The sequence below is a fragment of the Gopherus flavomarginatus genome, chromosome 7 (genome assembly GCF_025201925.1).
Source record: "Gopherus flavomarginatus isolate rGopFla2 chromosome 7, rGopFla2.mat.asm, whole genome shotgun sequence".
NCBI classification, from domain to species: Eukaryota; Metazoa; Chordata; order Testudines; family Testudinidae; genus Gopherus; species Gopherus flavomarginatus.
In genome coordinates this window covers 47,322,039-47,348,508 of record NC_066623.1, presented here as the reverse complement: position 1 = coordinate 47,348,508, position 26,470 = coordinate 47,322,039, and the positions used below count along the sequence as shown (strand labels likewise).

Sequence of the window (26,470 nt, the reverse complement as noted above, 5' to 3'; positions counted from 1 at the left end):
TGAGAAAGCGGGACGATCAGCAAGTTATCTTAAGTGCCTATACACAAATGCAAGAAGCCTGGGAAACAAGCAGGGAGAACTGGAAGTCCTGGCACAGGCAAACAACTATGATGTGATTGGAATAATAGAGACTTGGTGGGATAACTCACATGACTGGAGTACTGTCTGGATGGATATAAACTGTTCAGGAAGGACAGGCTGGGCAGAAAAGGTGGGGGAGTCGCATTGTATGTAAGAGAGCAGTAGGACTGCTCAGAGCTCTCATATGAAACTGCAGAAAAACCTGAGTGTCTCTGGATTAAGTTCAGAAGTCTGAGCAACAAGAGTGATGTCATGGTGGGAGTCTACTATAGACCGCCAAACCAGGGGATGAAGTGGACAAGGCTTTCTTTCGGCAACTAACAGAAGTTACTAGATTGCAGGTCCTGGTTCCCATGGGAGACTTTAATCACCCTGATATCTGCTGGGAGAGCAATACAGCAGTGCACAGACAATCCAGAAAGTTTTTGGAAAGTATAGGGGACAATTTCCTGGTGCAAATGCTGGAGGAACCAACTAGCAGCAGAGCTCTTCTTGATCTGCTGCTCACAAACCGGGAAGAATTAGTAGGGGAAGTAGAAGTGGGTGGGAACCTGGGAGGCAGTGACCATGAGATGATCGAGTTCAGGATCCTGGCAAAAGGAAGAAAGGGAGCAGCAGAATACAGACCCTGGACTTCAGAAAAGCAGACTTTGACTCCCTCAGGGAACTGATGGGCAGGAACCCCTGGGAAAATAACATGAGGGGGAAAGGAGTCCAGGAGAGCTGGCTGTATTTTAAAGAAGCCTTACTGAAGTTGCAGAAACAAACCATCCTGATGTGTAGAAAGAATAGTAAATATGGCAGGCAACCAGCTTGGCTTAACAGTGAAATCCTTGCTGATTTTAACACAAAAAAGAAGCTTACAAGAAGTGGAAGATTGGACAAATGACCAGGGAAGAGTATAAAAATATTGCTCAGGCATGCAGGAGTGAAATTAGGAAGGCCAAATTATACTTGGAGTTGTAGCTAGCAAGAGACGTTAAGAGTAACAAGAAGGGTTTCTTCAGGTATATTAGCATCAAGAAGAAAGTCAAGGAAAGTGTGGGCCCCTTACTGAATGAGGGAGGCAACCTACTGACGGAGGATGTGGAAAAAGCTAATGTACTCAATACTTTTTTTGCCTCTGTTTTCACAAACAAGGTCAGTTCCTAGAGTGCTGCACTGGGCAGCACAGCATGAGGAGGAGGTGACCAGCCCTCTGTGGAGAAAGAAGTGGTTTGGGACTATTTAGAAAAGCTGGACGAGCACAAGTCCATGAGGCCGGATGCGCTGCATCCGAGGGTGCTAAAGGAGTTGGCTGATGTGATTGCAGAGCCATTGGCCATTATCTTTGAAAACTCATGGGGATCAGGGGAGGTCCCGGATGACTGGAAAAAGGCTAATGTAGTGCCCATCTTTAAAAAAAGGGAAGGAGGAGGATCCAGGGAACTACAGGCCAGTCAGCCTCACCTCAGTCTCTGGAAAAATCATGGAGCAGGTTCTCAAGGAATTAATTCTGAATCACTTAGAGGAGAGGAAAGTGATCAGGAGCAGTCAGCATGGATTCATCAAGGGCAAGTCATGCCTGACTAACCTAATTGCCTTTTATGACAAGATAACTGGCTCTGTGGATGAGGGGAAAGCAGTGAACATGTTATTCCTTGACTTTAGCAAAGCTTTTGATACGGTCTCCCACAGTATTCTTGCCAGCAAGTTAAAAAAGTATGGGCTGGATGAATGGACTATAAGGTGGATAGAAAGCTGACTAGATCGTTGGGCTGAACAGGTAGTGATCAATGGCTCCATGTCTAGCTGGCAGCCGGTATCAAGCGGAGTGCCCCAAGACTCGGTCCTGGGGCCTTTTTTGTTCAATATCTTCATTAATGATCTGGAGGATGGCATGGACTGCACCCTCAGCAAGTTTGCAGATGACACTAAACTGGGAGGAGTGGTAGATACGCTGAAGGGTAGGGATAGGAATACAGAGGGACTTAGACAAATTAGAGGATTGGGCCAAAAGAAACCTGATGAGGTTCAACAAGGACAAGTGCAGAATCCTGCACTTAGGACAGAAGAATCCCATACAATGCTACAGACTAGGGACTGAATGGCTAGGCAGCAGTTCTGCAGAAAAGGACCTAGGGGTTATGGTGGACAAGAAGCTGGATATCAGTCAGGAGTGTGCCCTTGTTGCCAAGAAGGCTAACGGCATTTGGGGCTGTATAAGTAGGGGCATTGCCAGCAGATCTAGGGACGTGATCATTCCCCTCTATTTGGCATTGGTGAGGCCTCATTGGTGAGTCCACTTTTGGGCCCCACACTATAAGAATGATGTGGAAAAATTTGAAAGAGTCCAGCAGAGGGCAACAAAAATGATTAGGGGGCTGGAGTACATGATTTATGAGGAGAGGCTAAGGGAATTGGGATTATTTAGTCTGCAGAAGAGAAGAATGAGGGGGGATTTGATAGCTGCTTTCAACTACCTGAAAGGGGGTTCCAAAGAAAATGGATCTAGACTGTTTTCAGTAATAGCAGATGACAGAACAAGGAGTAATGGTCTCAAGTTGCAGTGGAGGAGATATAGGTTGGATATTAGGAAATTTACAAGGGAACGTTTATAAGAGGGGAGAAATGTCTGTGAGAACTGGGTTGGATTTAGCTGGATTTAGTGACCTGTGACATTTATAGTGCAGTCATGTATCCTGGTTTTTACTGACAGCATTTATAAACCAATATTTATAGTGTGTATGGCCAACTTAACTGTGCAGGCCGCATGCTCCTGTCTCACTCTGTGCTGCTGTCTCAGCTGTTCACTGAATAAGGAGCTCTAACAGGGGTCAGGGCATGTCACGGAGTCATTGGGTGATGCCCTGGAACTACTCCATATGAAGCCAGTCAGGACTCTGGGGGAGCGTGCCTCCTTTCTCTGAGCATACTGTCACCAGGACAAGAAGCTTACACAGCTTCAACTTTCCTGGGTCTGACCTCAGAGCATTCAACATTTCATTTCTCACTGGGCACTTCCTGCAGCAAGTCCACTTGGGTGGGGCTCCTGGGGAAGCCAAAGGGCCCTGCACCCCGACTCCACTCTCAGCCAGCCATTAAAACAGAAGGTTTATTAGTCAACAGGAACGCAGTGTAGAGCAGAACTTCTTAACACAGAAAACTGAGTTTCAGCCAAGTTCATCTTGGGGAGTCCTGGGCCAGATTCCCTGGACTCCCCTTCTTCCAGTCCCCCTAAGCAGACTGCCAGCTTCCAGTGACTCGACCTCAGACAGCCATGTTGCTCCTCCTCCCTGTCTTTGTCTCGCTTCCCGGGCAAAGAGTCACGTGGTTGTCACCTGTTTACATCCCCCTCCTGGGTCTAAGGTTAGGAAGGGGACTGGACATAGCATACATGCAGGCAGCTGGAGTAGCCTCACCTGCCCCAGAGGTCTCAGCCAAAGTCACAACCCCTATTCCCACCACTGAGGTATTGGTGCAGCACACAGGGAAACTGAGGCATACACAGTATTCATGCAAACAGTAAAACTCACATAGGCTCAACAGTAAGACTCACATAGGCTCACATACAACATAACGGGAAAATCCCCACTTCATCATAGGGCACACTGAGCAAGGCAGGTTCTTGTCTCATTGAGTTGAGTGCTCATTCGGCAATGCAAGACTCCCCAGGAGGTGTCATCTCACTGACCGTGAATGGTGCATAGGTCAGGGCTTCCTGCAGGTACCAGCCAAAGAGTTCCAGACTTTGTTCTTTAAAACAACAACCTGGGAAATTCCATCTCCAAAATGATGCTATGGGGACATTGAATTTACACAACTAGGCACTCAGAAGTCAAGAAATGCTGATGTTGCACCTGCATGCACAACTTGGACTAGTGAGCTCCCCTTTGATTGTACATTGTGGTATAGTTTTCAGTTATGTGATCACATAATGCTTCTCTTATAAAACAATATAATATCACAGCCTTAGTTAGACACTTGGAACATCTTTTAGTACCATGTATTGCTCTGTATATGGAGTCCATGAACATAATTTCAATGTAAGATGCAGGATGAAAGATGTGTTCCTGCAGGGCCCTTGCCATGCTGATTGCCTGCCATCCAATCCTACAGAAAATAAGGCACAGGGTCTTGTTGCTGATCCCAGGTATCGTTCACTGTGTGTCTTACACAAAACACCCTATAACCTTCAATCATTTGATATGATCTTTTATTGCATTCTTGGAGTAAAAGTACTGAACTGCAACACCTAAAGGAACTGCATCATTAGAAACTTCAAGGCGTGCAATTAATGAATACATTTAATCCATGCAAAATATAACTTTAAGTCAAGCTAGAGAAAAAGAAGAATTCAGCTGTGGACAGATGTAGCTATAAAAAGTTCAAGAGCCCCATTAAAAAGGGGCAAAGTGGCCTACTTCTGCAGGGGAGACCTGGGTTCCGCTGCTGGCCCGTGGAGTGACCTTAAGTGAGCCACTTCCACTCTCTTTCTCAGTTACCACATCTGTAGAATAGGGATAATGATACTGACTTGCTTTATAAAGAGCTTTGAAAGCTACTGATGGGAAGTACTAAAAAAGGGGTAGGTGTTTTTTATCATTTAAAGGGTCAGGTTGAACAAAACATGTTCAGGGCTCATTTATTCCAATTGCCCACTGCTGAGAGCTCTTCATGATCAGGGCCAAAATGTGTCTTATCAAATGTGATTATTTAGTCAATAATATTATTTGCTCGATCCTATTAGGGCTCTTTTTATAGACACACCACTCCTGTGTCAGAGACCTGCTCCTTTCCCACTTTGACTTGTTTTGATCTGATAAAATGTTCTGGACCTAGCAATAGTCTGTCTGTCACCCTCCCAGTCTTTCAGAGGTAGGAATTACTCTATTGTCACATTAAAGAAACAAAGAGCATAGAAAGGGCTACTTAATAACAGCACCAAGGAAAATGACAGACTATTGTAGCGTTCCAGGTAGCCAGCAGGGGCAACTCATTCAATTCCACGAATGAGGTGGATGGGATAAGACACACATCCATAACCTCACAGTAAGTACCTGTTCGTGTCCCACTAGGCCCTCCGCCTATCAGGAGGAACCCTACTAGGTCAAGGGTGCTGCTTTCTCCCCTGGAAAATCTGGCTGCCCCATCAATGATGGCTTGTACTTTTCAATCCAAACACTCTGACTATTGTGAATGTCTGCAGCAGCAGAAACCCAGGAAACGCAGGGGTTCAGAGGGGCCTTTCTGGTTGGAAATAATCCATCAGACTCTTTGGCTTAAGGCTTTGGACAACTCCTGTTCTAAAGCCCGTGACTCTTGCTGGACTCCCTCTAGAGCAGGGTAGGTTTCAAGTAGTTAGAACATGCTCAGAAGCCACAGTAATGGTCACGGTCTAGGAAGTGCACAGTGCAGCCCCAGTGTATGGGGAAATCTGCAGATCATTCACTACTAGAATTAAGCTTGTCAAGGCTGAGGTCTGTAGTCACTCCTCGGTCAGTTTCTAGTCCTCTAAGTCAGACTGGTTATGTGTGGCATCTGCTAATATTTCTTTGACAACTGCACATCAAAGCCAGCCTTAGTATTTGAGTAGCCCTGCAAAACAATTTTTGCTAGCTCCAGTTGTAAGGGACTGTTGTTTACCATGCATACACTGCTATGCACAGGGCTAGATGAGGATGTGAGGGAGGGTTAGCTGGTTACACCGCAAATATATTTGTTCCTGCACAACTCTGCCTCTCCCTACTTATCTGATCTTGGTTTTTATCATGTTTCCACCCTCAGGTCCTCTGCTCTACCCATGCTGCCAGCTTCTGCCTCTGGTTAGCTGGCTCCCACAAGCATCTCAGAATCATAGAATATCAGGGTTGGAAGGGACCTCAGGAGGTCATCTAGTCCAACTCCCTGCTCAAAGCAGGACCAATCCCCAACTAAATCATCCCAGCCAGGGCTTTGTCTAGCCTGACCTTAAAAACCTCCCTAGCTAACCCATTCCAGTGCTTTACCACCTTCCTAGTGAAAAAGTTTTTCCTAATATCCAACCTAAATCTCCCCCGCTGCAACTTGAAACCATTACTCCTTGTTCTGTCATCTGCTATTACTGAGAACAGTCTAGATCCATTTTCTTTGGAACCTCCTTTCAGGTAGTTGAAAGCAGCTATCAAATCCCCCCTCATTCTTCTCTTCTGCAGACTAAATAATCCCAATTCCCTTAGCCTCTCCTCATAAAGTCATGTGTTCCAGCCCCCTAATCATTTTTGTTGCCCTCCGCTGGACTTTTTCAAATTTTTACGCATCCTTCTTGTAGTGTGGGGCCCAAAACTGGACACAGTACTCCAGAGGAGGCCTCATCAATGCCAAATAGAGGGGAATGATCACGTCCCTCAGTCTGCTGGCAACGCTCCCACTTATACATCCCCAAATGCTGTTAGCCTTCTTGGCAACAAGGGCACACTCCTGACTCATATCCAGCTTCTCATCCACTGTAACCCCTAGGTCTTTTCTGCAGAACTGCTGCCTAGCCACTCGGTCTCTAGTCTGTAGCAATGCATGGGATTCTTCTGTCCTAAGTGCAGGCCTCTGCACTTGTCCTTGTTGAACCTCATCAGGTTTCTTTTGGCCCAATCCTCTAATTTGTCTAGGTACCTCTGTATCCTGTCCCTACCCTCCAGCGTATCTACCACTCCTCCCAGTTTAGTGTCATCTGCAAACTTGCTGAGAGTGCAGTCCACGCCATCCTCCAGATCATTAATGAAGATATTGAACAAAACAAATCTTCTTGTTTTCTTCTGAATTGTCCCTTTGCCTAGAGTGGCCTCCCAGGACCAGGGGTGGCCAGTTATATGGGACCATGGTGCCTGGGTTCCAGCAATATTTAGGGCCCAGGGGTCTGGGGGCCTGGCTCCACCAATGTTTGGTGCTGGGTCTCTCCCCTGGCCCTGCCTGCTGCCCCCATGCACCTCCTGCAGTGTCCCCCGGTCCCCACTTGCTGCTCCTGTGCACTTCCCCCGGGCCTGGAACGTCCCTGCCTCAAGCCGGCGGCTGCCTGCTGCAGCTCCGAGCTGCACTCTGCTCTGCTGGCTCCTGGCATCAACTGCGACCACGGGGTCCTAGCACCCCCCATCCAGTAGTGCTAGGGCAGGCTGACCCTGCCCCTGCCCTTCCACCTTGGACCCTTCCCTTTTCCTGCGGGACCCTCCACCAGCACAGGGGACCCCACCCCCATTCGCAGTCACCAATCCTACCCCACACTGGGCAAGGGGCAGTCCCATCCCCCACCCCCAGGGAGGCTACAGTGAGGCACAGCAGCAGGGGAGGAGGAGCACATGTGATGGCAGCCCCCCCCACCCTGGCACCCACCACAGGGGAGGTGAGGGGGCTTCCTGGACCTGAGAGCGGCCCTAGGAGCACATGCAGTGTCAGTGGTGTGAGGCAAGTGTGCTGCCAGGGTGGGGGCCTCCCCCAGAGCTTGTGCCTACTGGCAGGAAGAGGGCTGAGGGGAGTCCTTCTCTCTGACCCCAGTCCCAGGGCAACTCAGCTACACCCCAAACTCCTCAGCCCCAGCCCCACCCCAGAACCCACACCCTCAGACAGAGCCGTCCCCTCCCCACACCTCAACCCTCTGCCCTAGCCCTAAGCCCTTCCCACACCCCAAACCCCTCATCCCCAGCCCCAGCCAGAGCCCTCATCCCCCCATACTCTAACCTTCTGCCCTAGCCCTGAGCCCCCTCCTGCATCGTGAACCCCTCATCCCCAGCCCCACCCCACAGCCCTCAACCCTGCACGCAAAGCCTGAGCCGCTCCCACACCCCAAACTTCTCATCACCAGCCCCACCCCAGAGCCCTCACATTTTTACATTATTTTAAAATATATATATCATCTTACAAGGCAGGTATGAGGGGCGGGATTTAGACCTGTTCTGGGCACCACCAAAAATTATACAAACCTGCCGCCCCTGCCCAGAACTGATCTGTGCAGATACAGGTGAATATTGAGTGCAAGTAGAGAGGGATTTTGCCTCTAAACACAGCACAGGTGACACCACTAATAGAAGCCTGTGTCCAGTTCTGGGCACACACTTTTAAAAGGGCTTTGCAAAACTGGAATGGGTTCAGAAAAAAACTATGAGGCTAATGAAAGCTATGAAACCTGCCTTCTAGTAAGAACAAAAAAGATCTATTTATCTTATAAAGAGAAGGGTAAGAGGCGACTTGATTAATAGATGTTAAGGCCAGAAGTGACCATTATGATGATATAGTCTGACCTCCTGTACAGCACTCCAAGGGATGGAGAATCCCCCACACCCTTTGGTAAGTTGTTCCAATGTTAATTATTCTCATGTGCAATTCCAGTCTGAATTTATCTAGCTTCAGCTTCCAGCCCTTGGATCATGTTATACCTTTGTCTGCCCAGCAGAGGAGCTGGCTCTGCCATAGGCAGCTGCTGGCAGAGGCTGGAGCTGCCCTGGGGTCAGGAGGCTAGCCTGGAATTCTACCCTCTCTAACCACATGAACTAGGGACTTCTAGCTGTGATTTTGCACCCCCAGCCCTGGGAATCCCTGGTGATCTTTAGCGACAAGCATCTTGCCCTAGCCTCAGAGTTGCCTTGGTTACATTTCCAAGGGTGTCTGCACAAGGAGCAGGGTTAGAAACTCAGTGTTTTTCAAGAGATAAGCGGAGAGTCTCCTTTCCATTTCCCCTGGGGCCAGCTCTCATTAACGTCCAGTGAGGCTACAGCTGGGGAGTGTCATGTCATGGGGCTGTGACCATCTCTCTAGCTCCCTGCAGGCACCAGGCAGACAGGAAACACCTAGGCTGCACCAGTGTAGTGCATTAGTAGGAGCATTGCCAGCAGATTGAGGAAAGTGATTATGCCCCTCTATTCAGCACTGGTGAGGCCACATCTGGAGTACTGTGTCCAGTTTTGGGCACCCCACTACAGAAAGGATGTGGACAAATTGGAGAGAGTCCAGCGGAGGGCAATGAAAATGATCAAGGGGCTGGGGCACATGACTTACAAGGAGAGGCTGAGGGAACTGGGCTTGTTTAGTCTGCAAAAGAGAAGAATGAGTGGGGATTTGATAGCAGCCTTCAACTACCTGAATGGGGGTTCCAAAGAGGATGAAGCTCGGCTGTTCGCAGTGGTGACAGATGACAGAACAAGGAGCAATGGTTTCAAGTTGCAGTGGGGGAGGTCTAGGTTGGATATTAGGAAACACTATTTCCCTAGGAAAGACCTGCAATGGGTTACCTAGGGAGGTAGTGGAATTTCCATCTTTAGAGGTTTTTAAGCCCTTGACAAAGCCCTGGCTGGGATGATTTAGTTGGTGTTGGTCCTGCTTTGAGAAATGGAGATTCTCCTTTCCATTTCCTCTAGGGCCATCTGTCTTTAATGTCTAGCGAGGCTGCAGCTGGGGAATGTCATGTCATGGGGCTGTGACCATCTCTCTAGCTTTCTGCAGGTCCTGCTTTGAGCAGGGGGTTGGACTAGATGACCTCCTGAGGTCTCTTCCAACCCTAATATTCTATGATTCTTCTATGATTCTATGATCTCAAACACCACTGCAAGTGTGGTTCTGGTCTAGTGAAGAGTATGGGTCAATAGCCCTGCCTAGGCTGGGCAGCACACAGCTTGTGCAGTGTGAGAGCTGTTTATTTACGTTACAGAAATAGCCCAACTTCTCTAAGCATCTCTGTGCTGATGTCACTGCAGCCTCGCTAGGGTTAGCTACATTGATTTCTAAACAGATCTAGTTAATGTGGTACAAAAGCTGTGTGTAGACAAGCCCCTACTCAGTTGGTCTGCTCCCCATGCACCTGTCTTTAGTGACTCAAAGAAATGTTACCACTCCTTACATTTACTAGGCTGGAGCAAGAAGCGGGAGTAAGGAGTGACCAGCAGCCCCATTGCTTCTTGTGCATCATCAATGGAACTATGTCTAACCTCCCATCAGTGTCACCTGTGCAGATTTTTGCACAGCAGCTGGGTTGGCGAGATGTCATTGAACGGGCCTTGTGTCATATGGAGAGTCTGTGTTACCTGGTACAATGTAGAGAAAGAAAATAACTCAGCTTGACTCAGCGGTCCCAGGCCAAGTTTGCAAGGCTGGTGCAATGAAGTTTCCCTTTCAGACCACCATATAACGGTCTGAGAACCTGCTGGAGTTTGTGAGCAGCAAGAGCAGACAACTGGAGCTCTGCTAATAATGGAGCATTAGCCTCGGACCTGTATGTGTACCCAGATTGACATTCACAAGGTGCTGCAGCTGACATGTAGGAGAAAACATCTTTTTACTTGTAAGTGGAGCACATTTCACAGGGAAACAGCAACACAAGGAAAACAGAACTCTGGGATGCCCTGCCTCCAGAATCACCATGCAATTCAGGCCTGAGCATGGATGGCAAGATGTCCAAGATGGCAGTGCAGCATTCTCCAAAGAAAATGGTGGCACAGATCCTAGGATGATAACTGATGAGGCAACATCCTGCAATGCCTCTAGCTAGGGGATGAGCATGGGGGGGCTGTCTGGTCTACCCCCATCTCTAAGCCCTGTGCCTTCATTAATGTCAAGTATCCCTAATTTAGTATAATGCCACAAAGAGTGAATTTCTCCTCCACATCACCAGAGTATGAGATCCCCCTCCAATGGCCAGTCCATGCACCCTGCCCTACAATATCTGTATGGGACTCTTTGGACACAATGCTGAAGTTTGACAGATGTGGCAGGGGACAACCCTTGTCCAGCCTGCAAACTCGGGTGGTCCCTGTGATTGTTGTGGAACTTCCCAAGCTGAATACATCAAACCAGTTATAATTAAGCTGGAGCTCGACTGCATTTTACAGTTAAAAACAAACCACTATGGGAGGATGGGGAAACCAGTCAGAGATGACACTTGTACATGTAGAGCTGGTAAAGCGCAGATAACACGGAGATGAGTGTGGTTTAAACCCCAGAGAGATAGAAAGATTAGCGAGGGCTCCAGGCCAACCACCAGCTGCAAAAACCACATGAGAAGCCAAAGGTATTAAATGCTAAGTCTGGGGCTGTTCAAAGAGGTGAGGTGCCCTGCTTCCAATCAGCATCAGTGGATCTGGGTTTCTCCCAACATAGGCTCTGAGAATTCCACTATAAAATCAGTGGGGAGGAGGCAGGAAGAGCTCCTGGCACCCATTTGCACACTCTGGAGCCGCTGCTGTCCAGTTCCCTGACGTCAAGCACAGCAGTGTGTCCAGCCCTTGCAGTTCAAACCCTTCCTGGCACTGGAACTTGCATGTGGAGTTGTAGCTAAATTCCCCCAGGGGATGGCTGCAGTCAGGCCTGGGGTCAGGGTTTTTGCACCTCACAACTAAAAGGACATACAGCAGCATGAGCAGCTGGGAGGCAGGGGGAGGGGTTTCAAGCACACATGCCTGTTGCTCCTCAAGTTCCCAGGTCTCAGGCTCTCTGGAGCACAGCCTACCCCAGCCCCTTGGCTTGAGCTTCAGCAGGAGCCGCAACATCCATACTGCTATTTGTAAAGCTCGAGCTGGAGCCTCCTAGCCCAAGTCTGGCTGGCTGGACTTGTACCCAGCTTCAGTGGAGATGTGCCATGACAGCCCTGCTGGGGCTGAGCTCTGCAAGGCAAGGAGAAGGGCACAGGCTTTCTCTGGGTAACAGAGTGAGGTGAGTAGCCTGTCTGAGAAGCTGTGTCTGGCAGTCAGGGCTGGCTTTACACCAATTCCACTGATTCCTGGGAATCTGGCCCCGCGCTGAAGAGGGCCTTGCGCCTAAGGGGGCCCCACTCCGAGGGTCTTCAGCAGTATTTTGGTGGCAGGGGGTCTGCTCCGGGGGTCTTCAGTGGCATTTCAGCGGTCGGGGGTCCTCTGGTGCTGCGGAAGACCCAGAGTGGACCCCCCGCCACCAAAATGCCGCCAAAGCCGCAGACCGCCACCGAGTATTCCAATCGGGTCCCATGGGCCATAAAGCCAACCCTGCTGGCAGTTGGGCACAAGCTAATGCACCCACCAGCTGAGAGGCTTTCCAGGTCTGGAAGATGCTGCAGACTCAGCACAGCAGGAGGCTCCGCCCCCAGTTGAGGCCTGGGCACCCTGCTCAGCCCTAAGGGAGATAGCAACTGTTTATGCTGCTAGGGCAGATCCAGACTGACAACAGGATAGGGGTGTAGCCTTACCCCTAAGGGAGGCAAACTGCCTGGGCTGACCTGAGGCGGGTGTGCTATAGCAGCAGTGCGGTCAGGCACTTGAGAAGCTACAACACCACCCACTCTGCCTCCTTGGCCAGAGAGCAATAGCAAAGGCCATTCCTCCAGCTGTGCTAGCGTCCCTCTTTGGTGAATCTAGGAGCAGTACTGATGGGTGCCCAGGCCATTGTCCCAGAGGAGGTCTTTGGGGAGACCTTCCAGAAAGTAAATGCAGTGACTGTAGCAGGCTCTGCAGCAGGGCTCCCTCCCCTAGTGTCCCTGTTCAACAGCTCTCACCTTCTTCACACTCAGGCCCGTAGAAACCAGGGTAGCAATCACAGGTGTAGTTCCCGATGGTCTCCACACACTCACCATGCTGGCTGCAGGAGGAACGCTGACAAGATGCTGCAGAGGTACAGCTGGGTTAGGATCCACCCTAACAGCTCCTTAGAGACAAATCATAACCCACCCCACTGCCTGGATCCTGCCCTCCATCCCTGCTGCTTTTCTTAATTGTGGGACTCTTTTAGAGCCTGTTCAGGCCGTGGGAAAAAAATCTCTGCCTTCAAAGGCCGTGGCTCAGGCCCTGCAAGGGGACCCAAGTTTTGCCCAGCCAGGTGACATTGGAGAAGTTTGGAGGCAGTGGCTGCTTTGCACAGATTGTCACACTGCTCTTGGACCCAGAGGTGCTGCCTGTGGACAGCGCTGACCTGGATGGCTAGTCTGCTCTCTGGATTGAGATGGAGTGTTGCATGCTAGGCCTGCAGGGGACACACACATGCATTGATCAGAGGCCACCATGTGCCACATTTGGTTATCAGGCTGTGCTTTGACTTCCCTGTCCCTCCCCGCCCTTGCACTGATTGCACTCCGAAGAGGATAAGTAACTCTTTGGCAGGGAGACTCCACTGCATCTCTCAAGGGCTCAGAACAGGTGCTCCTGGGGCCAAGCACCTGGCATATCAATTTACAACGGGACTTTGTGATGAGAAGTATGTAGGGATCAAAGCAAGACTCATTCAGAGAACAGGTTCAGCTCCCGCCTGCATGGCCCATTTGTGAGGGAGAACTTGGAAGGCAGAACTTTAACTTCCCAACCAAAGGAACCAGTGAGACACAGAGAACACCACAGCAGTGAGTGCTCCCAGGCACAAGTGTTGCACACAGAAGCTAACATGCAAAGCGGGTGCAGGCTTGTGCTGCCGGCCATGGGACAATATCACTAATATCTAACAGCAGCTAGCACTAACCAGGCCCTTGTTGGCTGTCTCCACAGAGAAGTCAGGACTCAGTGGGCCATGGAGACCGACTGACCCTACAGATCAGAGTTGAGGCACTTTAGCTGGGTGGATGGGTTAAGGTCCTCTGCCCAGACCATACCTCTTTGTAACAGTGTGTCTGGCCCTTTAAGGTCTAGAGGCGTGAGGCCAGGTAACGCTAGTTACAAGGAAGGCACAGCTGATCAGGAGTCAGCTGATGTCCCTGGACAAGCAGGAAGCTTCAGAGAAGGGGGATGCTCACGGAGAGATAAGCCAGGAGGCTCCTGCAGGAAACCCTTCACCAGCTGGCAGGGTTTATGCCTGGAAGGAAGCCCGAGCCAGAGGGCTGAAAAAGACTGAGAGCCAGAGAGAACATACTCCAGGAAATAAGGAAAGACTCCAGTCAGGCAAGGCGAGAGTGGCTTGCGGAGCAACCTCAGACCATGAGGGGGCATGGGAGGCAGCCAGCCCATTGATACTCTTCTATGGGCAATTAGGGACTTAATTCTCCAGAGCTGTCAATCCAGCAACTCTCCCCAGCCTTACATGTTAGACAGACACACACTTACATAGAGAATGACAGTGTGGGGTGGTTACCTTGGTAACACAGCGCCTTCTTTTTCTTTTGGCAGTGCTCATCGTTCCATCTTCCAGCATCACGGTCCCTCTTTATGTAAATCTCCACACAGTCTTGGTTCCTCCCTTTATTGTTGGGTTCCCTGTTAGCCCAATTCTCAGCCTCCTTCGTCAGGACCTTGTTGGTACCAACCCAGGTCCAGACATTCTTTATCTTTCGTATCCCAATCCAGTAGTATGTTTTATAGTAGGGTAAGACACTGTTGAGATAAGCAATTTCCCCCTGGTTCTGGATTGCTACGAGGTCAGTGTAGAATGACCTGCAAAAGTTTCTGGCCAGCTCCCATGAGTAATCAGATTTGTTACCATAATGGTAGGTCCAGGCTCCCACTTCCGTCTGAGTCATGAGCACTGTTAGAAAGGGTAAAAACAGGCAAACTTGTGTTACAGTCCGTGACAAAGCTATGGGTTGACTATCAATGGGTGACACCAGACTATATCTTATATCACACACAAAAGAACTGCATTAAAAGAACATTATTTAGATTGAAAAGTCAAGCGCTGAAACATTAGGAAATGCCACAATTAAGGTTGCCCATGTAACTGAGTTCAGCCCCCTTGTGCGTATATGCATGGTGGTATAGTCTTTAATGGCATGATAACATACAATTTTTCCATAGGTCCTCTGCCTCACTTGGTGCAGAGGATGGACGGTGCTCACTGAATGAGGAGCTAGCTATTCAATAGTTTGTTTTCTCCTCACTTGTCGATGTGTGACCGCCCCAGCCTTATTTACTGCCCACTATACAAACCCTGCTCTGAAGACAGAATTATTCATTTCCCCAAAGGCTTTTCTATAGTACTCATCATTACAGTATCTGAGTGCTTCACAAACATTAATAAGTTTATACTCACAACAACTCTGGGAGATAAGAAGGTGGTATTATCCCCATTTCAAAGATGGGAACAGAGGTATAGAGGCACTGGTTCTCAAAGGTATTTAGGCACCTAATTGCCATTGATTTTATTGCAAGTTAGGTGCCTAAATATCTTTGAGGAGCTGGACTAGAGAGATTAAGGTTGAAAGTAATTTTGGGTGTCCCATTTGAGTAGAGCCCTGTGCAGATAAATAATTATATCCACAGATGCGCATATCCATGGATATAAAGCAGATATCTGCAGACTTGCAGGGCTGTAGTGACAACAAGTGAGACAGGCTTACATGCTCCTGGTCAGGAGATACTGCTTGCACATACTAGTGTGACCAGAGAAAGCTGCCAGTGAGCCTAGTGCCCGCCCCAGTGGGCAGGGCTGGAGGAGGTACAGCCATGCCTGAGGAGCTGCCTGGGCTGGGTGCTGGGTCCTGCAAGCGGCAGCCTGACATTCTGGCCCAGTTGTTGGCCATGGCCCTGATCATCTCACTCATTGTCACTGGAGTCCTGCAAATCCATGGATATCCGCTTTATATCCACAGATATCCGCATCCGTGGATATAAACTGTGTATCCATGCAGGGCTCTACATTTGAGACCCCTAGGACCTGATTTTCTGAAGTATTTAGCATTATAAAGCACTTTCTGTGTTCAGAGCACTGTTCCCATTGACTTTAGTTGCAGCAGTGAGTGCTCAGCACTTCTGCAAATCAGATCATAGGGTCTCAATTTGAGAACCCAGAAAGTGAAGAACACACATTCAGTGGCCACCTGGGAAGTTTGGTTTAAGTGACTTGCTCTGGGGCAGAGGCAGAATCCAGTTCTCCAGGGCAGCAGTCAACAGCCTTACCCTTGAAACCATCCCTTCTCTTCTTGCAACCCTCTGCCTCATTCATCAAACACCTTCCAGCTCCTGCAACAGATGAGGCAGGGTTCCTACAGACAACAGCTTTTTTCACTGTACAATCTGGATTCATTCCCTAGCATAGGTCCATCCTGTGCACTCAGCGAGGCAAGGGTTCTGGCATTTCCTATGGTATGAGTGCTTGACTTTGAAACATTAAAAATGTTCGTTTAAAGTGTGTGTGTGTGTGTGTGTGTGTGTGTGTGTGTGTGTGTGTGTGTGTGTGTGTGTAATTTCCTATGTTTTTTAAAAAGCAAATTGTAAAAAACAGAAGCTCTCTCACGTGGCATCATAGTGACACCAATATGGATTATCAGCAGGGTTAAAATCCTGAGATCAGGTGCACAGACCTCTGCCACCTGAACTAATGGAGGAACCAATAGCAGTAGCAGGTTTTCATAGTCCCTATGAGTCAGCACTAGAGGGATATGAAACATACATTTTGCCAGTGGATTTCACAGATACTTGCTGACAGCAGAGAACTCAGGAATTGTGGGCTCCATTCCAGGCTCTAGAGGAGAGTGTTCTCTAGTGGCCACAGACTCTTCTGCCTCTGTCTCCTAAGCATGGCCCCTTCTGCCCTGTCCGCTCCAACCTGTCCCTGTCCCAGACATGTCCCTTGCCCATCCCTGGCTCCTCATCTCAGTCCCAGTCTCATTGTCTAGCAAGCCATAGTCTCACCTCTCTGGACTCCCTGCCATACCGCAGGCATCCCTCCATACCCAGTCCCACTCTCCAATCCTGGCCATTCTCAGTTTCCCCCCACCCTCCAAGCTCCTTGTCCCCAGGCTCCTTGCCCAGGCAGTCCCAGTTCTCCCACTCCCCCCATCCTGGCTCTTCATCCAATCTATATCCCTACTGGCTCGCAGGGCCACTATCCCTCCCTGGGTTTGTCATCCAGTCTCAGCAGCTGTCTCCGGCCTCCTTCCCCCAGTGTCCTTGCCCAGCCATTCCCCCTGAACACCAGCTCCTTGGCAGAGTTATTTGCCTTCCTCTGCAGCATGGGGCACGGGTCACTTGCTGGAGGATTCTCTGTGGCTTGAGGTCTTCAAACCACAATTTGAGGACTTCAATAACTCAGACATAGGTTAGGGGTTTGTTATTGAAGTGGATGGGTGAGATTCTGTGGCCTGCATTGTGCAGGAGGTCAGACTAGATGATCATAATGGTCCCTTCTAACCTTAAAGTCTATGAGACTATGAGTCGTCTCCCTTCCCTCCTTCCTCCTACCCTACCAGTTCTCCCTCTCAGTCACCTTGCTTAAATAATCCCAAGATCCCCAAGATCCTCATCCAACCTCACTCTCCCCCAACCTACCTGCTCCCACTCCCCTCATTTTCCTCCCTAGATCCCAGCCCAGTCTCCTTACCCAACCAATCCCAGTCTCCCCTGGATCCCAGTCCCAGTCTCCTTGCCCAGACAGTCCCAGCCCCTCTCCAATTCTCAATCCCAGTTTTTTTCTCTCTAATGTAAACCTCCAGTCCCAGTCTTACCCCTGGACTCCTTTTCCCAATCTACATCCTCTGCCATCCCTATCCACTGCAGGTCTGGCTCTTGCCCCGAGCTGGAGCATGACCAATATTATAGATGGAATTTTCAGGGAATGTGGCTGCTAAAATCAAAGTCTCTACTGAGCAGTACAAACTGCTGTTTTTCAAAGGCTTATAACTTGGCCAATTTTTTGGGCAGATTTTCACAGGCATCTTCCTGACGCAAACACCTACTCCCTGCCAAATTTCAAGTTCCTGCTCCAAAGTATGGGGGCACCAGAGCTTTTCAATGAAAAGCTCACCAGATTTTTTGAACATCAAGAAAACAACATATTTTTTCCATAGCCTTATTCTTAGAAATGGCTGAACTGTTTTGGTTGAAATTTTCCCAATAGTTCAGCTTGGGGCAGACAACCCATATGGAAAAATGTCAATCCAAATGGTTAAAGCCTGGCAAAGTTATAAGCAACTGAAAACCGGATCTTATAATGGGAAGTATTGGCAAACCTTAATGATAAGCAGCGCTACCAGCCTGCCTGTAAGAGATCAGTCCAGTTCTAATGACCTATATGTGTTATTCTTGGATCTGACATCACAAATCTCATGCTGAGAGTCTCTACCTAACTAGCAGCGTTTAATGAAATAAGAAATACAGGGATTGAAAACTGGTAAAAGGTGAACTTCAAAAATTAAAACGGCTTTAGGCTTTGATTTCTGGTCTGAATGTCTCCACTCAGCAGAGGCTAACAAGCTAAGAGACAGCTAACTAACCAACCCCTTTCCCCCTCTCCCCCCATTCTATGAAATCCTTTGGTAGGTTGTAGTTTAATGAAAGTATCCCAAAATGAGACACCACAAATATCAAATGTCTCACTGTGATCCATAAATGGATTCTATGCTGTTGTCACTGAAAGATGTGTGCTGGGATACCTTCAGTGCACCACCAAAAGGATTTCCCAGAGGGGGAATTGTTTTTAAGAAGGTTCATTATAACTTATTTTTTCCTCATATAAGTGCTCAAGGCCCTCTTTTGACAGGCACAGAAATATGGGATTAACTCAATTTTAATTTTAATTTTTCCTTTGTAGTTTTACATATGAAGCCAGCAACAAAGTCTGAATCCAGAGCCAGATTTGAACATTCTCATAAGTTGCTGGTGTTTGTCACTTCTCTGCTTTAGCAGCTAATATAAATATACATGACATTTTTGGAGAGCTTTGTAAAACGGAGTTTTGTGAAGAAGCTGGCCCAGCTGGTAGTGCTTACAAATCAGGAAAAGATAAAAATGAACTACAAATCAAGGCTGAAACTAGCCACGGAGCTGAACGTGACAGAACTGAAACATAGTGTCTATTTATATTATTTCTCATCATTACTTGATGCAATCCAGGGTTTTTAGCTACTAAACAACCACCATATTGCAGTGTCTCTATGGTTACGGAAATCTATCTGAAAATAGCCCTGAGGTCAGATCTTCTTCCAAACAGTGCAGCCTAGGGACCTGCCCTCAGCTCGGTAGTGTTCATTTCGGGAACATATCATACACTTTATTTACAAAGCATGGATCAAAAGTCCTGCACCATAGATTTAATACAACTTCTGGATTTGCCCCTTAGAGATAAAGCTCCACAAAAATGTTTTTCTGAATGAAATTCCAATATTTCAACATTTGTTTTCATCCAGAAAGGTTGAATTTTTTTTTCACAAAATGAAAGAGTTCAGAAAAATGTTGATTAGGAAAAGTCAAAATGTTTCCCGTCAAGTCAGGTCTACATCCCTGGCTAGTCTGTGTCTCCCGTGATACAACTACAGATGTGTCCCATCAGAGGGAAGACAACAGTGGATCTTGGAAGATATAGTATGGCCAAGGAGCCTGGCCTGTTGGATAAAATGGGGCCACGAAACACCCAAACTATAACTCCCATGAGACAGCGTGTCACCAAAGATAGATGCAGGTTAATAGCAAACTGACTTGGGTTGAATTGACTTGAAACAAAAAATTTGATTTAGATTTTCCCCAATGGAAAATAAAAAAAATTCAACAATATCAAAACTTTCCTGTAGAAAATTTTGATTTTGCTGAATCTGCATTTTTCTTTAACAAAACATTTTGATGGAAACTTCCCGACCAGCTCCACTTTTAGCATTGCCTCATGCAGCGTAAAGATTTCCCAGAAATGACCAGCACTTTGGCATCCATTTAGAAGAGCCAAAAAGAGCCAGACTTGTGGTTAAAGTTTTATAAGAATCCACGGGAGTGCTGATATGATGGGTTGGTTTATTTGCACAAGAGCCAAAGCCAGAGCCCTTTGGGAGTTCAGGAAGCTCGGCAAGCTGTCCCGTCCCATTACTTTTCATGTGGTGCTTGATGCCCTCTGCACATCTGCTAGTGATGGGCCTGAAAGTGGCGTTCCAAAGCATTATGTCACTCAGCACTGTTCTTGTGGTATTTCTGGCGTGGTTGGAATAAGAAGAACTCAAAATCTCACAAGAGAACTCCTCCCTGGAGAATTAAAGCACAGTGTTGCTGACACAAGATGTCCTGAGGTTTTGGTATGAGATCTGGAATGTCGGGTGTTTAGCTGATGAAAATCTTCCCACCATTTGGTCTCTCCAACCCACCAAGCTCTGCTTGTCATTCCTGTTCTGCCTGGTGAACATTACACCCATGTTATGAGGGATGGACCTCAAATGCTTTACACTAAAGATGAGCCCAAACAACACCCCAAAATCCAAACTTCTCCCCCCGCCTCTTCTCTATAATACGGTGAACCAGAGCTCAAGACTCCCATTTCCATCGAGCACTGTGGCTCAGGACACCTGTCCCCCCCCCATTCTGCAGCTGGTGCCCATCTCTATTTTGAACTTCACAAAGGGCTCAGATAAGCAACTAGCAATGTGACACTCTGATCCTCCTCTAAGGCCTCTTGAAATAATGCAGCAGGATTCACCTGGAGCACAGCTTCCCCCAGCCCTGCTCACGATATGACAGCACTGGTGCTGATCTCAAGCCTGGCAGTGCAAGAATGAACAGTTATTTAAAAAGTGAACAGAACATTTTCAAATCAGCTGAATGGTCTGGGGTCAGGGTCATCTTTGTGCAGAGGTCCTGGCAGAGTAGTTCCCCAGTCTCTATGCTCATGCTCTATGAACATCAAAGACTTCAGTTCAAATGATGCCAAACCAGTAGACAGAAGACAAAAGCGATACTCAGCACAGACCGGCCTGCGCCAAGGAACTCACCCAAGAACAATATTCTCTTCCTTGTCCTGTTTCTTGTGGTGTAGATACCACTATGGGACAGCTCCTCACCTGGTGTAAACCAGCAAAGCTCCATTGTAATTAATGCCACTGGCCAGGGCCGCCCAGAGGATTCAGGGGGCCTGGGGCAAAGCGGGGGAGCTGCGGCGCTTGTACTCACCCGGTCGTGGTCAGGGTCTTCGGCAGCACCGAAGGTCCTCCTGCCACCGAAGACCCAGACTGCTACTGGGCCAGTGCTCGCGGGGCATTTTGGTGATGGGGGGCTCTTCAGTCACTCCGCATCTTCAGCAGCACTGAAGGGCCCCCCGCCGCCAAAATGCCGCCGAAGACCCAGACTGGCTCCAGGCCAGGGCTCACGGAGCCCCCGGGGCCTGGGGCAAATTGCTCCACTTCTCCCCTCCTCTGGGCGGCCCTGCCACTGGCCCCATATATGTACATAGCATATCCATGTTTCAACAGCACTTGCCACGTTTCACAGCTAATTCCTCATGGGAAATGCCACTAGGAGAGCTGTGGGCTGAGGTCTAGCCTCCAATTCACAGGTGCAACTCAGTCAATGGGGATTGCGTCTGTGTATCTGAGAGCAGACCTGAGTGTGAGAGGGCTCTCCTCTCTCTGCAACAGGTAGGGGAGGATCCACACATGAGAGGCAAGTAGCAACCTGTTCTTGGAGGAGATGTGATAGCTGGGCTTTCCAAGCACAGGCTGGCCTGGTATGGTGCAATCATCTTATGCACCAGGGAGCTCCTACCTGAACTGGGTTCTGGGTGCCAGCTGGAGATGGCATGACTGGAGGGGCTACTTGGAAGGACACAATTGTACACAGTCACAGTGTCAAGCAGGATTTCTGAGAGGTGCTATGAGGAATGTAGGGACTTTTTGTACAATTGTTATAAACCTCGGGGTCTGTCTCTACTTTGTAGTGTTACCCACTGGGCAGAAAGAGTTTTTCTCCTTGGAACCAGACAGCTTAGCAAGAACTGGCTGTAATCTACACACAGGAATTGGAGACCCTGCATTGATAAGGGAAGAGCCAAATACTGGGCCATTAATGCTTAACTTCCTCCAAACCTCTTCAGGGAATCAAAGTGAAAGGCCATAGATGGAGACAAAGGGATGAGGTGGCTGTCTGTCTGTTAAGGTTGCTGTGATGAGCAGATGGACTCACACAGGCAGGGTCAGAGAGAGCAAAGAAGGATCCCGGAGAATCAGGGCATGGAAAAACCATTGCTCCTACTGATATGGACTCTGAAGCTTGGCTGTCATGTCTCATGCTGACTAAGGATGCACTGATGCTGGATTCCAGATAACTAATCAAAGCTACCTAGTTTTAAAAAGTCTGCCACCTAATCTGCTGGGTGCATTGCTCCCTCAAAGGGGACAGGCTCTTGGCTGGATTAGTTGCAGAGAGCCACAGTGAGAAATAGGGGTGCTGGAGGGGTTCTGGAGTCTGAAGGCCCAGGCCTGCAGTAATAGAGTCACATAGCCTGCCCTTTGAAGTCTGGCACACTAAAGGGGTTACTCCCAGGGCCCAGACCCTCTAATCCATAACAGGTGTCAACCCCCTGCACTCTATCTGCACCAACACTTGCATTGCTGCTGGTGCCGGTGCTGGAAATGGGGTCCAGACATTCTCAATGCAGTCAGAGGAGAGAGCTGGCCTGGACTATGCCTGTTCAGAGGAGCTCATCGGCCCCTGGCCTGGCTGGGGAACTGTGAGATGCTTTAGGAAGCCAAGCAGGCCGTGTGCCTCTCCATTGTAACTAGGGTAATTTCTAGGGACTCTACTGGTTTCTGGGATACAGGAGTGGCAAAAAGAAGGGATTAGGAGGAATAGGATTTAGGTCCCTAAATAATCACCTCGGAGTCAGAATTCTTGCCCAAATGAAACTGTTTCAATGTGCCTGCCAGTAAAATGTCCCTGGGCAGACCAGGAGTGACTGTTGGTGCCACAACAATACCACTTCTCTCCCAGGACTTTCCCAGGGATGTGTCTGTGAATTTTCCCCTGGCAGTGTCAGGAGCAGGCCACCGAAGAGTTGCAGGAAGGCTTACCCCAGCTAATGGCAGCAAAGCACAGGAGTTGGGTGACATTCCAGCCACATCCCCAAGCCCTTGGACTGGAGCAGAGTCCTACGGTGCTGCCCTGGGAATCAGAAAAACATATCCATAAACCCCTCAGTACTTCACAGCAGGCAGGTCCAGGCATATTTGACACACTGAGCTGAAACAGACACTGTTGAACACATCTAGCTGACACAGACACTATCTCTGCTTAGTATCAGAGGGGTAGCCATTTTAGTCCGGATCTGTAAAAAGCAACAGAGTCCTGTGACACCTTAAAGACTAACAGACGTACTGGAGCATAAGCTTTCATGGGTGAATACCCACTTAGTCAGATGCATGCAAAGTGGATATTCGCCCACGAAAGCTTATGCTCCAATACATCTGTTAGTCTTTAAGGTGCCACTGGACTCATTGTTGCTTATCTCTGATTAGTTCATATTTACAATGCAGATAAAATGCAGAATCTCAAAGAGCAAGAGTTGCCAGCCTCACAGGGGAAGAAGGAACAGTTGGAATTTTAGGCAAGTGATTTGATTTAGCAACATCATCTCCACAACAAGTTGTTAATGAACATCCTGGAGAAAGTAACTATGAGCGTGAGATGTTGCTGGTCAGTGTCATGAGTTCAGCTCAGAGGATGGAGGCAGTTTTTATCCATAAATTAGATAAACAGCTGAGCATCTCAGTCAATCAGAGAAATATTCAGGTGTAATAGAGTTATATTAGAATTAGAAAAAATGGGAACCATCCATGGGTCTAAATCTGAAATGCTGCAAGCTGCACCATCAGGCCCCTCCTCTCCCTGGGCTTCAGAGGGCAGGATCCAGCCTCAGCCCGAATGTCTACATAGCTGTGTGTAGGGCTATAGTGTGAGCTCTGTGAACCTGAGTCTGTAGGCTTGGGCTGTGAGACACCCTGCCATGGGTTTAAAACACAGTGCAGATGTACCCTCTGGCATCTTACCAACAGGGGCCGAGCCCAGCCTTGCCCAGAGATCTGGGGGAAAGGAGCAGTGTGGTCTGAACCAGTTAAATTAGGATGGTGGTTTGGCAAGAGTTGTAGTTCTGGCTGCTCCTCTCATCCGGGTCTCAGCTTCCTGGGGGTAGCTGGCTGGCTCCCCAAGCAGCCTCCCAGGCCCGAGAGGCTCCATACTGTCTTTTGGATGGCAGGGAGGCTTTGAATGAGGCCATCTCTGTTAGCCCATCTCCACTTTCCCAACCAATCCTCATGCTGGGGTTGCTGCTATTCCACCACCTGTGCGCCAGTTCTTCCCACTGATGCCCACAAAGCTCAGCTGTACCAGGGCATAGGGAGCCATTGGCTAGCATTCAGCAAAGTCATTAATGTAGGAGCTCTGGAGGGAAGGCCAAAAGGAAGGGAAGGGGAAAGTAGGGGAAGAGGGCCCCCCATGCGGTTTTTAACCTTTAGCTCTGCTTCCCAGGTCGGGATCTCCAGCTGATGTACAGGGGATATTCATGGGTTTGCTGGGGGAAAGAGACTCTTAGCTCAGGTGGCTGAATGAAATCCCAATTGCACAGCAGGGGGATGGGGGCTTTCCTTATCAGCTCAGGGCTGGGCAGGGTGTGTGTGTGTTTCTCTCCCTGGCCATTCAGTGCTGGGTGTGGGGGCTCCCCTGGAAGATCAGGACTGGGTGCAAGTGGGTGGGGCTCTCCTTGTCAGCTCAGGGCTGGGCAATGGGGTGGGGAGGGGGCTTCCCTGGCCACTCAGGGCTGCACAGTGGAGGGGGCTCCCCTGAGCAAGTCAGGGCTAGGCAGCAGAGGGATCTCCCCTGGCAGCTCAGAGCTAGGTGGTAGTGGGGCTCCTGTGACCGCTCAGGGCTGGGCAGCGGGGGGGACTCTCCCTAGCCATTCAGGGGTGGGCAGTGAGGGGGTACTCCCTGGCTATTCAGGGTTGGGGCTCTCCCTGGGCAGCTCTGGGCTTGGTGACGGTGCATGAGGGGGCTCTCCTTAGCTCAGGACTGGGCAGCGGGAGGGAGAGGGGAACCTTCCTTGGCAACTCAGGGCCGTCGGGGGGGCTCTCCCTGGCAGCTCAGGGCTGGGAAGTGGGAGAGGGGCTCTTTTTGTCAGCTCAGGGCTGGGCAGAAGGGGGTGGGAGGGTTCTCCCTGGCCATTCAGGGCTGAGCAGTGGGGAGGGCTCTCCCTGGGCAGCTCAGGGCTGGATGGGGGTACGGGGGGGGTCTTCTTCTCAGCTCAGGGCTGGACAGCGGGGGGCTCTCTCTGGCCACTCAGGGCTGGGTGTTGGGGGCTCCCCAGCAGCTCAGGGCTGGGTGGGGGTGCATGGGGGGCTCTTCCTGGCAGCTCAGGGCTGAGCAGTGGGGGAGGGGGAGCCTCTGCTCACTCAGGGCTGGGTATGTGAGGGCTAGGCAGCGAGGGGGGACTCCCTTGACAACTCAGGGCTGGGCAGAGGGGGGATGGGGATTCCCTTGACAGCTCAGGGCTGGGCAGTGGAGGGGGGACTCCCCTGACTGCTCAGGGCTGGGCAGTGGAGCAGGGCTCCCCTGACTGCTCAGGGCTGGGCAGCAGCGGGGGGTACGGGGCCTCCCCTGACAACTCAGGGCTGGTCAGTGGGGCTCTGCTGGTTGGAGCTGGGTGGTCTCATTTCAATTAATATTGGAGAGTTGAGCACAGGAGAGAACTTAGCCCTCCTCACCACCTGGAGTTTCCTTCTGCAGCAGTCTGTGGGGCACTGTCAGGGCATTGTCCCTGTTGCCCATGCAGGGTCCTGCTCTCGGGGCCATTTGGGGTCTCTGTTCCTGGCATTGTCTCCTGTACCCACACTCAGAGGTGTCTGGAGTGGAGGGTAATGACTGTTGCTAAGGAGCCAGCTTGTAACTCTCCCTTGTGAGCAGCAGCTCCTCTGCCTGCCTCACTCCTTCCTAAACACTGCACAGGTGAAGCCAGACACATCCCCAGGTAGAAGAAGGTGCTAGACCTACCATCTCCAATGCCGACCTGCCAGCCTTCACTTTCCTCCCCTCTCGCTCAATCCCTGGACCGAGACGATTTAAACCAGCCCTCTGCTTGGCTGTGTCTTGCAGCACTTCCTTTAATGTGTGCAGAACCTCATTGCATCCCTTTCCTGTTCCTCCCCCTACATCGAGTGACAGCTTGAAGAATTTTTGGGCCAGAGAGAGCATGACTGTGAATCCTGGTGGGTAGGGACTGACCTGAGAGGTGGGAAATCCAGGGCCCAGTCCCCCTGCTCCAGTGATTTGGTATTGATCCAGAATGCAACAGCTGAAACTGAGGGATCCTCCCTCAGAATATCCCTTAGGAAACCTCTCCTGAAAGGTCGGAGACCCCTGTGCAAATCATTTCTTCCCCTTAAGCAAATGGGGGAATTGAAATGGGGCTCCCACAGGCCAGCTGAGTGTCCTAACCAGTGGGCTAGAAGCCATACGGTAGACACCACCACCTCATTCTCTGGCAGCCAGACTTTGATGGGACCTGCTCCAGTAGATGGTCTCTGAGAAAGCATACTGGATGTGGCCCTGCATGCAAGTCAGATGGCTCCTGTCTTCTCCCAATTCACAGATCACCCTGGGGCTTAGGCAGAAGCTAAGTACTCAGGTGCCTAGAGAGAGGCAGCCGGGCACATGCCCCAAGGCACAAACTTAGGTGTGGAGACTTTTCCCTGAAAACATAGGTGCCAAATGAGTTTAGGTGTCTACATGGGCCAGTGGGAGTTTTGTGGATCTCAGTGATGCCTCAAACTGAG

At 49.6% G+C, this 26,470-nt stretch overlaps 1 protein-coding gene across 17 annotated transcripts in view; it reads right to left on the bottom strand.

Annotated features, from left to right (window-relative positions):
* Positions 1-25,771, bottom strand: part of LOC127055800 (P-selectin-like) — a 77,212-nt gene extending 51,441 nt beyond the window's left edge. For all 17 annotated transcript variants that reach the window (XM_050963172.1, XM_050963170.1, XM_050963171.1 and 14 more), the window contains exons 1-4: positions 25,689-25,771; positions 22,721-22,811; positions 14,101-14,490; positions 12,542-12,649 (exon numbers count right to left, since the gene is read on the bottom strand). In XM_050963172.1, coding sequence (XP_050819129.1) covers positions 12,542-12,649; positions 14,101-14,490; positions 22,721-22,811; positions 25,689-25,691 — 592 coding nt within the window. In that variant the 5' untranslated portion in view covers positions 25,692-25,771. The remainder of the gene's footprint in view (positions 1-12,541; positions 12,650-14,100; positions 14,491-22,720; positions 22,812-25,688) is intronic.
* Positions 25,772-26,470: the final 699 nt, after the last annotated feature.